Below are 19,312 nucleotides of genomic sequence, written 5' to 3' on the forward strand. Positions count from 1 at the left end.
TCACACACTGTCATTATAGGGACAAGGAGCTGTCCATTCAGACTCCTGACGCCTCTGAGGACATGCTCCAAGGTCAAGGGTCATGTCCAAACCCCCAGGGCAGAGACGGGGTTAATTGGTGTGTGTGTGTGTGTATGAATGTATGCACGTGTGTGTGTTTGAGAGAGAGTGAAGGGACTCGGCTGATCACAGGGGACAAAAGAGCCAGCAGTGCTTCCCCTCTCTCTTTCTCTTTTCACTTTCTATTTTTATTCTTCTTCTCGGCGGGATTGGGGGGGTTAGAAGGAGAACCTGTAGGAAGCTTGTCTTCTTGAGCAAATAAATCAGGGAAAAGGTTGCCGTACACTTTTCTTTTTCGCTTTCACCTCAAGTCAACTTCAATGCAAAAGTATGATGATAATATACCTACTTTTAAGTTCAACTGAGGGCGGGAGCAACTTACGATTATTTCAGAAGAAGGAAGGAAGTACTGACGTCCCCTCAGATGTGTGTGTGTGTGTGTGTGTGTGTGTGTGTGTGTGTGTGTGTGTGTGTGTGTGTGTGTGTGTGTGTGTGTGTGTGTGTGTGTGTGTGTGCGTGTGTGTGTGTGTGGTCGGGCAGGTGATGGCTGGCATTAGGCAGCAGTGGGAGTGAGAGAGTGTGTTCCCGAAGCCTTTGTTAGCGTCAGCCTCCGGAAGTGTGCGGATGCCAGAACAATGGTGCGGTAAAGCTTACAAACCACCAGCACTAGAGACAGAGAGGGAGAGAGGCTGAAATATTGGAGGGGGTGGGAGGGCTGAAAGAATCAGGACAAAGAGCAAAGAGGGAGAGAAAGACTTTAGGCACAGGGGGGAAGGGGTGAGGGAACAGGTTTGTTCCTATGAAAGGACGGTGAGTAAGGTTTCTCCGTCCTGTTGGCATGCCGGTGCCTTCTCTGGATGAAAAGAAAAGGAGGAGGAGGAGGACTTGAGGGGGAGGATGAAGGGGCATGGAGAGGAGGAATAGGAAATGGAGACGGTCTCATTGAAAACAATGGGGAGGCTGGTACAGTGGTGAACAGGCATGCTGGTATACCACCAGGAAACAACACTGAGCATGCTCACTTTTGGGTGTAGTGTGTGTTGTTTGTGTGACTGTACATTATTATAGATATTGACCCGACTGCATTGTTTACTTTACTGCAAACGCTAAAGTTTGCTTTAATTAGCCAACAATCGAATAGAGCTTTTTTTCACAGAGGACACTTAGATGCAGTAGGGTGCAAAAGAATGATGGCTGAGTTCCATTTAGCTGCTTCCAGCTCCAGGGTCCTGGCACTGTGCACGCTGGCTCACCGTCTGTTTCCATCCACTTTTATTTGGATGTTCAATTTGAAGTGTTCTAAAAGAAACGTGCACACGTTTACATTATTTTTAGGAGTGTCTTCCTGTTTGAAAGACAGTGGTTCCATGTTTTACACAATTAGAAGACAGAGAGAAATATCTCCAGGTCACATGTTCTTTACCTCTGACATGCTCAGTTGTTTTGTGGTTCCTTTAGTGCTACAGGGCCCAGGCCAAATCTAATAACAGGTTGTGTTGTGCAGCATGTTAAAACGCACTCTCAGAAACCTCTAATTATCTAATAGCAGCAATTACAGTGTGATACTGCAGCATGTTAGGAGGGAAGGAGGAGGAAGGATGGATGGATGGATGGAAGGCAGGAAGAGAGGAAGGATGACAGAGACAAAGGAAAGAAAGTAGGGAAGTGTGCAGTTAATGTTATGGTTATTTTTCTTGAGATATTCAGATTCTGTTGTCATGGAAGACTGCCTGACCTCTAGCCACATTATGCAGGGGTGTCATCCTGTAGCCCTGTAATTACACACACACACACACACACACACACACACACACACACACACACACACACACACACACACACACACACACACACACACACACATAAACACAAAGGTCTAACATAACCGTGTAAATAGGCCAGTTGTCTCGTGTTTCAGGTCCCCTGCATTTGAGTGGTAAGGACATGAGAATTCCCAAAGAGTCTGCATGTTGTTGTTGTTGTTGTTGTTGTTGTTGTTGTTAACTGCACGTGTTGTGTCACATTTACCTGAAAAGACAGAAAAAGAGTTGAGGAATTAGTACTTTAGTACTGGGGGGTATTCCTCGTACCTGGTTTACTGAGTTAGCTGGATAATTTTCAGGATAAGATGACGTTGGTCAGGCTTTTTTGGTTCCTCGAAGCAAGTTTAGAAAAATCACCATAGCAACACTGAAATTCACTGGATATGCTGGCCACTCCCACCGGACAAAAAAGGCAGCTCCCTTCCTCATTGATGAAGGAGCGATATTAGTTATATTAGTTTTATTGGGAGAGTATTCTTCCAGATCGCCAAGATCCGTTCTCACATCAGGATGACTTCCTGTACGCGGCGCTATCGATTCTGCCGAGACCTCATCGAGTCGTACATTGAACACCACACGGCGCACCAGAGCATCGACCGTCTCAATGCAGACTGGATCACAGAGTGTCTCACAGACTAGATCACAGCCTTGAGCTTTTTTGGGAGTGGTACATGTTTGTTGTGTCTGCGATGTGGTCAACATCGGGAAAGCCGCTGCATGCCGTGCTGTTCGTAAAGTTTATTTAGCGCTTAAGAAACTTATGGATATGTTAAAGCACTCATAATTATATGACAGTGATGTTAGTACACCATAAATACCATTATTGTAGAAAATGATTGAGGTACTGATCTGCCCATACACAGATTCAAACTCCTAGTTATATGGTAATCTACACATGCATGTATATACACATATATAGTACATGATACATACGCGCATACAGGACATATATCCTCACAAGTATATATTAATTTGTATACTACTGCCAGCAGGCACATTTAAATAAATATAATTTGATTGATTTGGGTGATGCGTAAGTGTTGGGAACACTTACGCATTTAGCTTGTCTGGTATTTTGCAATGCTTATGTGACTCTAGCCCGACCAGCGGAGGTGGTGTTATGCTGCATTCACAACAGGAAGTGTTGAGAATATTCACTACACTTTGGATGTGAACCATTAGACTTTGCCATGATTATGGACTTAAATTCATCATATGTATTCATGATCATCTCCTGCTCCTCCATGGCGAAAAGAGACGCTCTTTCTCTGATCTTATTTGCCATTTGAAGATCATCAAATCTGTGTTCGACTCCTCCCCCTTTTGAAGAGGAGCGTGCACGGGCAATTATCCCGATGACTGACGTCTGGTTAGAATTAACGAGACCGTTTGTGGGCGGGTCAACCTTTGAGGAACCGGGAAAGCCTGATGTCAATCATCTCGATAATTTAAGCTGGATCGACTTTGTTGAACCACGTACAAAGAATACCCCCAGGAAGTATTATCATAATACACCTAGATTAATTTTGCCGTAGTTTGCACTGTTTTTCCGCTGTTAGCACCTTTAGGTGCTAGCCGTTGGCTCAGTCGTCACCATGTTGAGAACCATATGGAGGCCATATAAATACTCTGAACTCTGTATTGAGCACTGTATTGTCGTGTCGGCATTTCAAATCGCCTGCCTTTAGTGCGCCAAGTGACCCCTATCAACTGATTCACTAACTCTAATGCTTTTAAACCTAAATACTTCAGAGCAGTTTCACAGTGAAAAAACAGAAATCCATTTCAATATGAATCACGTTAGTATAACTGAGTTGTGCCCTGATATTTTGGTTCTGGCAGCACCCGAATACACGAGGCGTGACGCATTTTGCTCTCAATAAAACCCAAATTGATATATAACACATATTTTGTCAATTTAGCTCATTTGGGCTGAGCATCGCTTGACAGTGTGTACTGACTGAAACATTTACTAGATTTGTACGTTGTAACTATACAGCACATTTCTTTGTATATTTTGCAAATTATTCCCCGGACCCCCTGACGGAGTGCCACGGACCATTGGGAAATGAAAATTTACACATCATGATTTGAAGTGAAGCAGCCTAAACATCCGTCTTACTTAAGCCGCTGCAGATACTGAACAATGAGAGAAACAAGAGACATTGTTCAGCAGTATTTTGCAGATTAGTTTTCTCCCATTCTCTTTTCCCCCCAGGCTCCTCACATGCGGTTGTCATCAGTTCAAATCTTAGGCTGAGAAATGACTTCACACTCAAACACACACGCAGTATTCCCCTGTGTATTATAAATTACATTTGGGGTATGCAGCCTTTGCCTTTTGGCCACAGCGAGGTTACCCTCCTGTCTCTGACACAGGAAATGATTATGTCACTATGCTCATATGTTTAAGAACAAAATATGCACTCAGATACACAGACGGTGAGAGCAAACACAGCCAGTCATTAGCCAGATTAGCATACGGCTCCAGTAGGTCAACAACACACACACACACACACACACACACACACACACACACACACACACACGCACACACACACACACACACACACACACACACACACACACACACACACACACACACATGCAACACACTCCATTTGTAATTTTGAACTTAACTGCTTGCCTCAACTAATGACTCGTGTGCGGTGGTTTTCTCTGGCCTTCCCTCTAAGTGGAGCCAGACTTTCTTCATCAGAGGCTCTGATTAGCACCTACAGTGAGCTCCTCATCTCCGCAAACAGCCGGCGAGCACCAGGGCGAAAAACACACACATCACCGCAATCACTAACCCGAACCCGCAGCAACCGACTCGCTTCGGACGAGTAGCTCCATAGACAAGCTGGTTGACCGATGGGCTGCACCCAACATCTGCTGGTCATGTTGGGCCTTCAGGCAGCATGGCAGGCACTGTGTTGCCAGTAGCTGAAGCCGTGTTCACACCGGACGCGACAGAATTTTGTCGCGCGACCAGATTACATGCAAAGTCAATGTACAGACGCGACGGCGCAACATTTCCGCCGGGCGACGCGACTGACGCGTTTTAGGAGCCGCAAACAGACCGTTTGACGTGGGGCGAACTGAGCGAAGGCGCGCCAGTTGAAATATCCCAACTCCGCCGACAAAATCGCGTGAGTCATAGTTGCGTCAGCCAATCAGCGTTGAGAATCAGCGCTGAGAAGCTTCGCCCATCACCACCTAAATCCTGCCGTCGCTGAATCAAACTGCTGCTGGTCTGCCTGAAGTAGCGCTGGTAGCGGCCGTCATTCAGACGCTGTTGTGGGACTACGGATAATATTATAAACCCAGACACCATGGAGTTTGATGTTCCAACGTGTGTGGAGTTATACAACAAGTATAAAGCAGAACTAGTGGTTATTTCCATGGTGGGTGGTATCCGTTTCGGAGATAAGCCAGGCGCAGTTCCTGGAGGAGTCGGTGAAATTCACCGAGCTGTGTGCGGCTACGGATGATGTTATGACCCCAAACACGAGGGCGTTTGATGTTCCGACATGTTTGGGACTTCCACAACAAGTAAAAAGCAGAACTAGTGGTTATTTATTCCGTAGTCGATACCGGAAAAGATAACTATTTTTCACGGAGAGAATCGACGGCGTTTGTTGTGAACACCATTGTTTCACTCGCGTGACCAAACTGAAGCGGTAAGCGCGACGACAAATCGTGTCGCGTCCGGTGTGAACACAGCATGAGAAACGTACAGATACGTTCAGTGTCATCATTTTAGTCCCGCTGCGCTTTGTGTGCTGTGGCTGCATTATTGGACAAATATGTTTCTGAGGTGACAAACTTGCAACTGTATGATCATAATCCCCATCATTTTCCCAGGGTGAGCATAGAAGTCGGACGGAATACGCGGAATACGCTGCTTCACATTGATCTCTGTTCGGATGACAGTAAATCATGTGTAACTGCAGACATGTGGGAACGACGGTGGGCCGGATGGGCAAGGAACGCGCTTGGCGTGTTTGTCGAATTTTCCGTCCCGCCCTGCTCTCCACTGTCCACCTGTTGCTGGTGATGGTCCGTGTTTCCTCTCCAACATGGAGTGATTCAGACGTCTCTGGGACGGGACAGGAATGTGAATGTTTCCTCCAGTGGGACCAGCTGTCTCTCAGTGCCATGGCTTGTTAATCTACCAGTCTGTGTAATGGTCAGCGTCTGGCCACGCTCACTGAAACCCTCTGTCTGTTACACAGCCAGGCAGTCAGTGACAGAAACAGCTGGAGAAGATTTAAAGACCATGTCAGACCAAGATAACATATATATATATATATATATATATATATATATATATATATGTGTGTGTGTGTATGTGTGTGTAATGAATGCAGTCTAAATTGATCAACAATGACCGGTTGTTATAGATAAACTCTTTTAAACTATTTTAAATATACATCCCATTCAAATGCAAATTGAAACACAATGTTAATGTGAGCAAATGGAGGTTGAACAAAATTATCTTTTTGATGAGCTCCACCTTTAAATCAGATTTATAGGTTACAGGCAGCCAGTGGATATATATTCAGTTTTGTTTTGGGAGGATTTCTTGTTGCTGTGTTTTGACACAGGTGTAGTGGTTTTTATTAGGTGGTCATACCCCTGTGAACAGAGTGTAACAGAAGAGAAATGGTGTGACTTTGATGAAAGAAGGTTGTCTGTTTTGGCCTTTTTCCTTGTAACTTTACATGTAAAGCTTTTCTAGTCCTCCGACCACTAAATCGCATTTACACTCTATGTCATCATTCACCCATTCATACACCGATGGCAAGGGCTACCATGCGATGTGCCACCTGCCCATCAGGACTAACTAACATTTACACACATTCACAGCATGCGGGAGCAATTTGGGGTGGAGTGTCTCCCCTAAGGACACATCAACATGGACTAGCGAAGCCGAGGATCGAACCAACGATCCTCTGATTGAAGGACGACCTTTCTCCATCACTGAGCCACAGTCGCCCATATTTCATGTATACATTTTGAGCTTGTAGCCACTAGTGCCGCAGGATTATAACCACTCTCTGTGAAATATCAAATGCTCAGATTTCTTTTGTCATCTCCCAAAGTAAGACTGTTATTTGGAACCGGCCTTGGCACTTCTTGGTACTTTATGTGATTCCTCTCCAGCTGTGGGGAAGTAAGGGAAGGTGAACAGTGGGGCACAGAGGGGAGTCAGCGGTAGACATTATAAGAGGAGAGAGAGACGGGAGGCGGGAGCGAAGAATAATAAAGAGGCGAGGAGGGAGGAGAACAGCTGGATGTTTGGCCGTGGGAGTTGACCATCTATCAGCTAAGTGCAGAGCAAAGAGAGGACGGAGACGCAGAGGGGAGAATGTAAACTAATTAGCGAAGGGGAGTTGAAAACAAAAGGCTGTTGACTTTTTCCTCTGCCCAGGTTTTAAAGTAGCTGCCTGATGGTGACTGTTAAACATATCTGCAGTGCCTTCTAGTCCCACACTCACTCAGGTCAGGTATGCAGTGCATTGCCTGTCTTAAAAAATGCTATTCTTGTCTGCTTGCTGTAATAGGCAAGCTGATATTGGATCTGACCCTGCTGTCATTTTCATATTCTTGGTAGCATGTTTTGTTTCACTTTTAACCCTCCTCCTGTCTGAGCAAATGTCCACAGTGTCCATGTTTGCTTTCTTGTCCGTTTGTTTGTCTGTTTTTCTTGGTTTCCTTCATTGTTTACGCCGGTAGATGTGACAGCAAACTGTTTCTCGCCAGCCGGTCCCAGTGGAATGTGTCATGTTGATGCCACTTACTCTTTGGAGGGCTGGGTTTAGCAATTCAGCTATTGAGATTCTGTGATTCGGAATGCAAAAGCATACTGTATGATTCACACAATAACAATTAAACCATTCAGTGACTTGTGACGCCGGCCATTGGTTTGTGGACTGCTATTTTTAAAGCCTCGAATTCGGCGTTTCGGCCGTCGCCATCTTGTTTTTTTTGCAACCAGTGAACAGAAGTGACCATATTTGGCATGCAGAGGAGTGACGTAGAGACGCTGAATACGGCTCTGGAAGGGTAGCGACCTGTCAATCACAAGGTAGCCAAATCATACCCTGCTTTATGGTCTGTTTGACCATAAAATGACCATAATTTACTAAAAGAACATCAGGCTGTATTGAAGAAGACTTGAAACTAGAGATTGAGACATAAACTCATGCTTACAATGTTTACTGAGGGAATAAATCAAGAGAGAAGTAGAGTAATTTTCTCATAGACTTCTATACAATCAGACTTCTTTTTGCAACCGGAGGAGTCGCCCCCTGCTGGTCAGTAGGGAGAATGCCCGTTTTAAGAAACATCCACATTGGCTTCACTCGGCAGAACCGTAGGTTGCCGCCTGGTATAGATATGGATTCATTGTGTTTCTCCACTCATTTATCAAAATATATCCTTAAATTGATAACCTGTTAGAAGATAATGACTTTATAACAACTGTACACATCAAATGGAAAAGGGTTACTTTTTGGAAAAAATTATCTAGTTGCCATCTACACAGTATGATCCCAACAAACACCGTTTTCATTTCGCTACATCACATGCAGTAGCCTTTTTTTTATATCAGGAAATGAAAAGCACGGAAAGCTCGTCACATGCTGGCAACAGAGGTACTTTTGATAAAGCTTGGTGTAGGTCACTCTTGGCCACTCGTACTTTCTGTTTCCTGACTGGTCGAGGGCAGAGAGGAAATCAAAGGCAGGGATGAAAGCAGAGCTCACCTGGGGCAGACGACAGGGCGGGAGTGGAATTCATTTGTGGCACTGAAGCTTGGAGGCCTCTTACAGTTAAAGCATTGCCTCATGGGAAAGACCTGTTGGCTTCACTGTCGTCTGGCATGAACATGCTAATACCATGTTAGCCAAGTGGACCGTTTGTCACCTGCTCGATGTCCTAAACTGCTGTGACATTTTCCATCTGCAGAAAAAGCTGCCTTTGTGGCGTTATATGAAGATTGTCACATATGTGGGACAGAAAGCAGCTCAGTGATGAACCCCCATGTGGTGAGTCGCTACAATTGGCTAAACAAGCTGAGTAGAGCACAATACGGTGCAGGGTATAGCCTGCTGTTAAAGGCTAATGGCTGGTTGAACAGCAGTGCTTTGTGAGCTGAGACCCCCCCCCCCCCCCCCCCACACACACACACACACACACACACACACACACACACACACCAGCAGCAGCAGCACAGACCCCTCGTCTTCTCTCAGCTGTCGGTCTGCATTCCTGCCTTCTTCTCCATTTATGGCTACAGAGGAACGAAGAAGGAAAGAAACTGACGCCTAATCAACAACAGCATCATCGCTGTCCTCAAAGCTACAATGTTCACTTTTCAACATCTGTCTCAAAGCCAAACAGTGCCCCCATATTCAGCCTCACCTTGTAAAAAGGTTGCAGGTTGCAGGTTGTGCCTGTTCAGGACATGGCTGTTTGCAACACCTACCCTGAAGTGAGAAAGAGGTCATTATTTGTTTTGTTTTTACTAGCATCCAGCAGCAAAAGCAAACTGCTGACAATAAACAAGCAAAATTAAGACTGCACGTCTTTGGGTCACCGGCAAAAGTGAAGTAGATCGGATGAACAATTCTGGAGATATGCCGAAAGACACACACACACACACACACGCACACACAGACTGACAGAGAGAGAGCAGCTCGCTGTTTGAAGCCATGTTTTCAATGTTTCATACAATATGTCTGCAGTGCTCGTGTCAGAATCTTAATGCACTTTGTAACACTCAAAGTGCCTGCTGGCTCTTTCTGCCTCCATCTGCGGTGGTTCATGAGTGTTGCACTCACACAGCTACAGACCCTAAAAGTATATTTTCGCTCGCCACACTGTAAATTGCCTTGCGTATTGTCTCCCAAACCCAAAGGATAGCTGTCATCCATTTATCTCTCCCTCCACATAGCCTTCGTCCCTGGTTTACATCAAGGCTGCAGTGGTCTGATCACTGTCAGCATGACGTCACCCTGCCAGCCTGTTTGTAGCAGCCTCCAGGTGATAACAACAAGTGCTGCCGTGTCATCATCGCTTGATGTTTGGACTAGTGAAGTCGCACTGGATTGTAGAACACAGTAATAATAAGTAATACGTAAATCATTGTTTGTATATCTTGTTTTCATGATGCCAGGCCAAACTTGTGTTGATCCCGCGAACATTTTCACAGACAAGCAATCACAGACAGAAACACAGAGATAAAAGACGACAAGGAACCTGTGATTATACGACACATCAGACGTCTGCTTCGCTCCTCCACCCTCCCTGGTCTTTCTCTCTAAAACACACACACACACAGGCAGACCTTTGAGCCCGTGCCAAAAGTTTCCAGAATGGATATCAAGTTGTGGTCTAGATGGGTCTTCCACTGTCTGTTCAAAGACTCTGTACTGTCTCTCTCTCACCCATCAGACCTGCTTCATTTGTTTTTTCACTCTCTCTTCCTTGCTCTCAGAGTCAGATAAAGGATAAGGGGTTGACCTCAGGTCTTTTTTTAAAATGTGTTTATCACTGTCCTCGCCGATAATGACAAATGGAAAGCAGTTCAGATTGTTACCTGATACCCAAACAAATCCTCTAACGGGTGTCTTTTGTGTGGCTAACGACCATCAACGTCTTTGTATCGTCGTGTCCGAGTGTCGGCGATGAACGAGTGGGCCTCCGCGTGGACGCACAGGTGCACGTCAGGGCGTAGTGTTGCCGCGTGTGTGTGACCCACGGTATGCTTGTTGCTCACTTGGCTGGCACCAACGTGAGACTTGTCTAGGTGCCAGGCAAACACAGGTTTCCTCAAGAGCAAGAGTGTGTGTGTGTGTGTGTGTGTCCATGTGAAATCCTCCTCTGCACTGTTCCCAGCAGGCTCCCTATCTACAGCTGTCCTCACAGCGGTGTCAGGCTGTGATAATGCACTGACAGCTACATAACCTGTCTCTAGGGCTACAAATATCGATTGTTTTAGAAATGTAGTATTCTATATTATTCCATCAAGTCAACGGAAGAGAAATATTTCTTCTTCGTTCAGGAGCAGGAAAAATAAACAAAACACAAAAACCACTGAACAACTAATTGTAGTGTATTATAAGATGCTTCAAGCTAGTGTGAGGAAGTTCAACCGGTCATCATTCCACCTCTAATTCTCTTTATATATTGCTGGGGAAACCTCTTCTTCAAACAACCACGTTCCACCAATTTGGCAAGTGTTGGCAGCGGCCCTGAAATTCTTTTGCTTTTTTGCTTTAGGGGCCGTGCTTCTCTCTTACAACCACTTCACTGCTTTCCCCCGTGATAACACTCTCAGAAAACATATTACCTTCTCTAGAGAAACAGGCGTTTGCTGATTGCAAATATCCGGCACGCAGCTGTCAATTTAAAATGCTTCTGATCCAATAACATATGAGAAAAATGTACCACTTATTTTGGACATATGAACATACTAGTGAATGAAGTAGCAGTCCTAATCTAAATGTAAAGATGCTAAAGGTTAGCTGTAAATTGGGCTCTCCAACCATCATTCAGAGGCCATGCAGTAATGGACAACAATATGATTAAATGAGACTTACGGTGAACTGCTGCCGGTCCTGAACTGTCTTGTCATGTGGAATTATATTTCTGCCTCAACCCTGAGTGAGTAAGGAGACCTTTTATACACGATCACACAAGGAACATGCAATAAAACTATAAATAAAAATAATGTCTCGACAAGAAAAATACTATGCTTTTAAATGGTCCCTATAGCTGCTGCAGAAAGTGCCCTGGAAGCCCCCAGATGCTCAAGTGAAGCTGTGTGTTTTGTGCAGTGTAGTTCAGGTGTGAATGTCTACAGCTGTGTTACTAGAATAGAATACAGCTTTATTGTCCGGCCGAGGCTGGAGAATAACCTTTTGGTCTCACCAGTGTTCATCTTGTCATCTTCTGGGTCATGTGAATATAAACCCCTCACATTCCTTTGTAGAGAAGGTACATGTTGCCGTGCAGTCTGCGTATGTATTAAAGGGAGGATTGGAAACACCTGTTGTGGACAGACCGTAGATTGACGGGCGGGCCTCAGGGCCTCCGCTCTCCTCATACCCGTCTGCTCACAGACCGCAGCTTCCCAGAGGCATGGAAAAGAAGTTCGCGTAGAGATGTCCTGTGGAATGTGTTGTCGTGAGAGTTTATATGGTTTATTTTAACTCCCACACATAGCACAGCTATTCAGTCACACCAAGGCTCCAGTGCTGTATCACAGAAGGACACACTCACCCCCCCCCAAGCGCTGCACGTCAAAGAATACACCCAGCTTGTCAAACTAAAGATCTGATTTGTTGAAGTTCATGACAATCAACCACAAGGTCCACTCCCCGTGTACTTTAATCTGCAAAGGCTTAAACTGCTTTGCTTACATAGAGACACAGGAGAAGAAAATCTGATTGGACGAAAGCTTCTCCTTCAAACCAGCTGGAGCGCTGCAGGCTGAAGGCAGAGCAACAGAGGAAGACAGGAGAAAATAAACTAATAGGGAAAAATAATTATAATACATGTAGTGTATTTGTGAAAAACAATTAAATTAGAAAATAGCTATAACATTGTGATTCTGTTTAGGCCAGCAGTGAAGACTTAGCAGGCCCTGATGGTCCACCACTGCTGAAAGTTTAGCTTGCTTTGGTTCACTCCCCATCCTGGAGTCTGTCCTCCACATGATTGGAGGACAGGACATGATGGACATGTCATGAGGACATGATTATGAAGTGATAAAAACAGTTGATGTCTCTTTTTTTCAAGACAGAAAGAAGGCCACTGATTTCCAGACGTTCATTTGCCAACACAAGCTTGTGAAGAGGTGCTCTCACAGCAGACAATGCCACTCTGCACTGCTGTTTCCTGTTAATTAATAACTCTACTTCCTGTTTCCCTCCCTCTAGTCCTGGCTGCTGCTGCTGGCCAGGAGCCCGACCACAGCCACGGCTGCGCCCAGGGCAGCTGTTACCCAGCAACGGGGGACTTGCTGGTGGGACGAGAGAAGAACCTGAAGGCCTCGTCCACATGCGGGATGAGGAGAAAAGAGCCCTACTGCATTGTCAGTCATCTGCAGGTCAGTACGCGTGTGACAGAAGGTTAAAGAAAAATTCTGTGTTTGCCCGTCTCTGTTCTCTGCTTTCTGTCCGGCTCATTGATCCCCAAAGTCCTTCACTTTTGACCACGTAACACTGACCTTTTATCGTCCTGCCGCAGGATGAGAAGAAGTGTTTCGACTGTGACTCCAGGCGGCCATATGACCCAGTGTACAACACCATCAATCACCGGATAGAGAACGTTATCACCGCCTTCAAACCCCACCGCAAGAAGTCCTGGTGGCAGTCGGAGAACGGTGAGGAACTCAAATAAGTAGTTATTGTTGTTATTGACTCCTAACTTGTCCACTTGACTCTTTCTTAGAAGGGACCCTTTAAAAGTGTTTATAAACCGTGAATAGAAGCTTTATTAATAGCTGATAATCCATTAACTAATACTGTATAGGTTATTGACCAGCCAAAATAAAAAAATACAATTGTATAAGTGAAGAGCAAAAAAAAACTATATACATTTTCACAACCTGGCAGGCCAGAAGTTATAATAATCTGTGAAGCATTGGTAAATTATCTGTTTTCTGTTAAGCCATTAGTTAGAACATTTAAACTCCTTATATCGGGGGCCTTATTAGAAGGTAGCAGCCTATATTTGTTGTGTCAACAGAACAGGGCCATGTGCACAATCATTTACAAACTAAATTTAAATATGATGTTCATAAAGTTTTTTGCTGATGGAGTGCATTGCAGTGAAAGTGTCGCATGTTTATGTATAACTCAACAAGCATCTGTCTGAATGCCGTCATTCTCCACTAGATCTGTGTAGCTTGATAGATAGATAGATAGATAGATATATAGATAGATAGATAGATAGATAGATAGATGATAGACAGAGATAGATAGATAGATAGATAGATAGATAGATAGATAGATAGATAGATAGATAGATAGATAGATAGATAGATGATAGACAGAGATAGATAGATAGATAGATAGATAGATAGATAGATAGATAGATAGATAGATGATAGACAGAGATAGATAGATAGATAGATAGATAGATAGATAGATAGATAGATAGATGATAGACAGAGATAGATAGATAGATAGATAGATAGATAGATAGATAGATAGATAGATAGATAGAGAGATGATAGACAGAGATAGATAGATAGATAGATAGATAGATAGATAGATAGATAGATAGATAGATAGATAGATAGATAGATAGAAAGAAAGAAAGAAAGAAAGAAAGAAAGAATAGAATAGAATAGATAGAATAGAATAGATAGATACTTTATTAATCCTGCGAGTGGAATCAGAGATGTAGATGCTCGGCAGGTCTGCTGTGCATCAACCTCACAGGCTTCAGACTGGATCCAACTCTGTTGCCATTACACACAGTACATCCACACAACGAGTAGGGTTAACAGTACATATATGTTATGACTACAAAGTAGCACCAAACCTTTACTTAAAGCTGAAATAATTGATTTGAGTTGCTCCTTAAAAGCCCGAACACATAAGAACTGCTTCAGAAACTGCTCGTGCTGGTTGTCTTCAATCGGCCCTGCACCCTGCCAAAGTCTTTTATGTGAAAGACTAAATATGGCATGTCATTAATCGTGCTGGTATATATTTAAAGTTATAAATATTTGGGATAAGAATGGTGGGAGTTAGAGGGGAAACAATGAAGGGATATAAAAAAAATGAGATATTGGATATTTTTAAACATAAACAATTCAATTGAAAAGAGAAGAAGAATTGGAAAAGTAATAAGATCCTAAAGGTTTATTGACACCATTACACACACACACACACACACACACACACACACAAATATCCACACACAGAGAGAAGGGGCATGACAGCGAGATCAGAAAAGTACAAGCTCCGATGGCAACGTGCAAGCGAAAGTTGAGGGGGGGGGGGTAAGTATTCCAGACGGAGTGAGAGACAGCAGCAAGGACAGGGTGAGGAAACCGGTGTCTTTCCACTCAGTGACAATGAGCGACTGTGAAGCTCTGCGCGGAGAGACGGCTGATGTCAGCTGTGTGTGTGCCGCGTCGCTGTAATGGAGTGCTGCTGATGACAGCACTGAACAGCAGCGCCAGACCCAGAATAGAGCAGAGAGAAACAGAAGAAGAAGAAGGGGGACAGGAAGTGTACTGGCTATTTTTACTCCTGGTTGCTACTGCTTTTCCATGGCATCTTTGTGGCGTTCCACGGTGGTGGTGGTGGCACACTGTGGCCATCTGATATGGATAACAGAGGTTTGGTTGTGTGTGCTTATTATTGGATTTACAACGTAATGGGATCGCATGCATTAATTCAGCAATTATACGGCAAATGTCTTTTCCATTGCAAATTGACTTGGACAACACACTTCTCTATCAGCAAGGCTTTAGAATTTTGAAATGTCCTCTCTCTCTCTCTCTCTCTCTCTCTCTCTCTCTCTCTCTCTCTCTCTGTCTCTTCCCCTCTGCTCTAGCTGCGTCACTCCCCCCCTCCTCCCTCTTTTCCATCTTCTTACTTCCTGTGCGTTGTCAGCTTTTGATTTGTGGTTGACCATGGAGGTGTTTGTGTATGTATGTGTGCATTTGTTGTTCTAGTTTGAGAGATTGACCCATTGATTAGCTAAACAACAAGTCTGTTTACTCAGGCTCTTGGGCTTAATGCCTATCCTGTAACGGGACCCCAAAATATAAAATATGTATTTTTCCTCTTACTTGTCGTGCTATTTATCTATCTAGATTGTAGTGTGAGTTGCAGAATGTTGAAGATAACGGCCGTAGAGATGTCTCTCTACAATATATTGGAACCACATGTTACTCGGCTTGAGGCTCCCAAAGTGCCCCAAAGAAATGCATTAGATAGACTCGACCGCGCAGAATGAAGCGCACATCTATTCATGCGCGGTACAGTGGGGCTCGGTGAGCTAACGGTCAGCTACGAGCCTCTCGTCCTTCTCGTTCCTTCTGCGCGGTAACACGGTTGGCAGCTGTCGTTCGCTTAGAGGAAAAAATAGTTCCCGGGGAAACAGAGGATTCATTATTTTTATTTACTATTTATTATATCATTTTTTTGCATGTGTGTGTTAAAGAGCCGTGTTTTGTCTTGAACTCACCAGTTCAAAGCTCAGGTAGGCAATATCAGAGAAACCCGCAAGAGTACGCTATCCACGCAATAAACCCAGTGCTGCCAAATCGTTTCTACAAAAGTTGCTAAATCAAGTCGGCAACACTGGACAACCCTTCAGGCCTCCCTCCAATACCACTCTCCCAAAAATATCATAATGAACATAAACAACGACCTTGGCTATTGTTAATGCTAACAGCTGTCGAGCCAGCAGCCTGTCCGATCATTTAATTTGGGCCTGAATACATTTTCGGACGCCCTCATTACAGTCTTGCGACAGCCACAGATACCAGATTATTATAATAATGTTTTCAGAGCATTAGATTTATGGTCAGGAGGTAAAGAGAATTTCTAGCCTTGCTTTAAAAGTGATGTTTAAAAGTAATCTTCCGTGTTGAGTTGTGAAACACAAAATGATTGTGGTCTCCCATTTGTATGTATTTGTATCAGAATGCGAAAGTCCTCCTGGCTTCGTGCTGTCCATGTAACACAGGAGAGTGAAAGTGGTCCTCAGGAAGTGCGTGGGCTTTTCCGACACGCTCTCTACATTGCTCCTGCCAAGACTGAAGGCCTTTTCCTGTCGAGATGCCGGCCGCTACTTTACTTACTGTCCCGAGCCATTATCCTCTGTTATCCATCTGTCAGAGAGTGCGAGCGGTTTTTAAATTATAAGTACAATCTAAGTGACAGTTGTCAGCCGTGAAGGAAAAGGTTGACTTCATGTAAACATCTTTCTCTCTGTCACTTTTTCTCCCAGGAAAGTCGGATGTCTTCGTCCAGCTGGATCTGGAAGCAGAGTTTCATTTCACTCACCTGATTATGACCTTCAAGGTAAGATAAACACTGTGTCCCCCAAGCAGCTGAAACCAGTGACTCACAGCGCCGCTTGCTTTGTCCTTCTGCCCAAATGAACTTTGCAAGCGAACACATTGCAGCATTTCTTCTCCCGCAGACCTTCCGTCCGGCGGCCATGCTGATCGAACGCTCTGCAGATTTTGGTCGCACCTGGCAGGTCTACCGCTATTTTTCCCACGACTGCGCTACTACCTTTCCCGGAGTCTCCCAGGGTCCTTTGCGTAACATCAATGACGTCACCTGTGAGTCGCGCTACTCCGACATTGAGCCGTCAACGGAGGGAGAGGTGAGTCGTTGATTGACGGAAGAGGAAGAGTTGAATAGGTGGTTCCAGATAAACATTAAAGCTTTTCTATTTTAGTGGATGAAATACAGATTTTATTCTTTTGGAGTTAAACGTTCTGATGGTTGTGGCCACAAATAAATTACCTTAAGTTTTTGAGAAAAACTGCATTTTTCTTTTTGTGCCATTGATTCTCGCATGACTTTTGTCATGAATATTTTCTCAAGAATGAAAAAATCATTGGAAGGGCGCCATACTGATCCAGCCTGCAGACCACAAAGTCTGATTCAGACTCATGCTGCATATCTCGCTGCGTATCTGATTTAGTTGTTTCAAGCCTCAGATGGTTCAAATATGTGATGTGTCCTGGTCTAGGTCATCTACAGAGTGTTGGAGCCAGCCATCGACATTGAGGACCCATACAGCCTGAGCATCCAGAGTAAGTCCCGCTCATATTTTCCACAGCATTCTGACTGTGTATAACACCAATCACCCACACGCGTTAGAGTGTGCATGTCAGTGTGTTGATGTTGGCTCTTTTATGTAAGGTGTTATGTAAGGTGTTATAAAAGCTCGACAACCAGCTGAAGTACAGAAGCTGACAGCGTGTCCCCTAGCAATGCCGGCCCTCGGGTGCCAGTCAACCGCTGCCATGAGAAACATCCACCCAGAGGATCGAGGGTTAGATGCCCATAATTATACTTTTGCTACAAAATCTAAAATGTATGCAAAAACTGATTGAACTGACAAAGTATTCAGAGTCAGATACAAACACAGCAGTTTTCAGGAAAATAATCGATCTGACGTACATTAGCCTAAAGAGGATATATAGCCTCATACAGAGTCACAAGTCTGCTATCCTGAATGTAAGAGAGGATTCCACAGAAAGGGCCATCCGTTTCCTTTGCTGGCTGTCATCACATTTGTCCTCACGGATCAGACTCCCGACGACCCAACTGGCTCCGCTGATCCAGCTGTGGCACATGGCGGACCATAACAGCCCCTCTCTCTGGAGTGTGAAACACGGCCCTGCTGTGTTGGAAGACGTGGAGAGATGGGAAAAGCAGCTGTTTCTCTCCCGCACAGCATCGCCGTCCTCGCCCCCGTGTTTAGACTGGCAGGACATGAGAGCTCTTTCCAGAAACCCGAGCTCTCTTTTCCAATGCAGCAGCAGAGGTTGTCTTGTTCTTGTCGTTGTTACATTTCTCCCTGCAACCCGGCCCACGTGAAGACCCCGGACCTGCTCACAGCTGAGCAATCCATATCTACCATCTGCTGTTTTCAAGACAAATAATCTACTCCTGTTGGCTTTTTTCTGCATCACTTCTCTGAAAAAAAATGTCCTTTTTGATTGGCAGACTTTAACTCAAATCACAGTGCTGACTTTAACCTCAACCGTCTAAAGCATTTGTCTAGTTGAGCTTTTAGGGCATAATATAGAGCCTCAGAGAAAGCATGATAAGGAGGCTCAGTTGAGGCTCATCTTCTGTCTGACTAAAACTATTCTTTAACTTACATTTCCTGAACTTGGCCTTTAAACCAGCAAGTAATCCGGTGATAGTTGTCTGTCCATCCAATGGCTGCACTGCAAACAGGAACTGCTATTAGCTAATGTGCCCATCTGGGTAGAAGAGAAGCAGACAGTGTGTGAGTGCAGCGGAGCTGGAGGGATTAGCCCTTCTCTGTCAGAGAGGGATTCTATTACCCCAGATCAAGTCAGCAGGGCAGGGTCAGAGTGTGGACAAAAATAACGCCTCCCAGTGAAACATTTCATCCATTATTCAAGCGCGGCCACTTCAAGTCCCATGACAGGAAATTCAGAAAGCGTTTTTTCTTCGTGAGCTTATAAAGAGGACGCAACGCCGGCTGCAGCTGCTCTGGTGTCAAATTATAAATCTTCAAAGTCCTCATAATTATATTCACCATGTGTATAATGATAGTGATGCGAGTTTAAACTCAAATTTCCACATCATTTTCTCCCCCATTTGCTCATCTAATGTGTTGTGAGTAGAGTTATTTTTAAGTCTACTATACGAGAAACAGTTTATTTGCATTCA

General features: G+C 44.4%; 1 protein-coding gene across 1 annotated transcript in view; it reads left to right on the forward strand.

Moving 5' to 3' along the window:
* lamb2 (laminin, beta 2 (laminin S)) overlaps positions 1-19,312 on the forward strand; it is a gene marked incomplete at its 5' end in the record, with an annotated part of 46,263 nt that overhangs the window by 2,339 nt on the left and 24,612 nt on the right. Inside the window, 5 exons of the mRNA XM_079225983.1 lie at positions 12,836-13,005; positions 13,146-13,281; positions 16,875-16,948; positions 17,070-17,258; positions 17,631-17,694. Of these exons, the coding sequence (XP_079082109.1) occupies positions 12,836-13,005; positions 13,146-13,281; positions 16,875-16,948; positions 17,070-17,258; positions 17,631-17,694 (633 nt within the window). The remainder of the gene's footprint in view (positions 1-12,835; positions 13,006-13,145; positions 13,282-16,874; positions 16,949-17,069; positions 17,259-17,630; positions 17,695-19,312) is intronic.

The sequence above is a fragment of the Taurulus bubalis genome, assembly GCF_910589615.1.
Source record: "Taurulus bubalis genome assembly, chromosome: 11".
NCBI classification, from domain to species: domain Eukaryota; kingdom Metazoa; phylum Chordata; class Actinopteri; order Perciformes; family Cottidae; genus Taurulus; species Taurulus bubalis.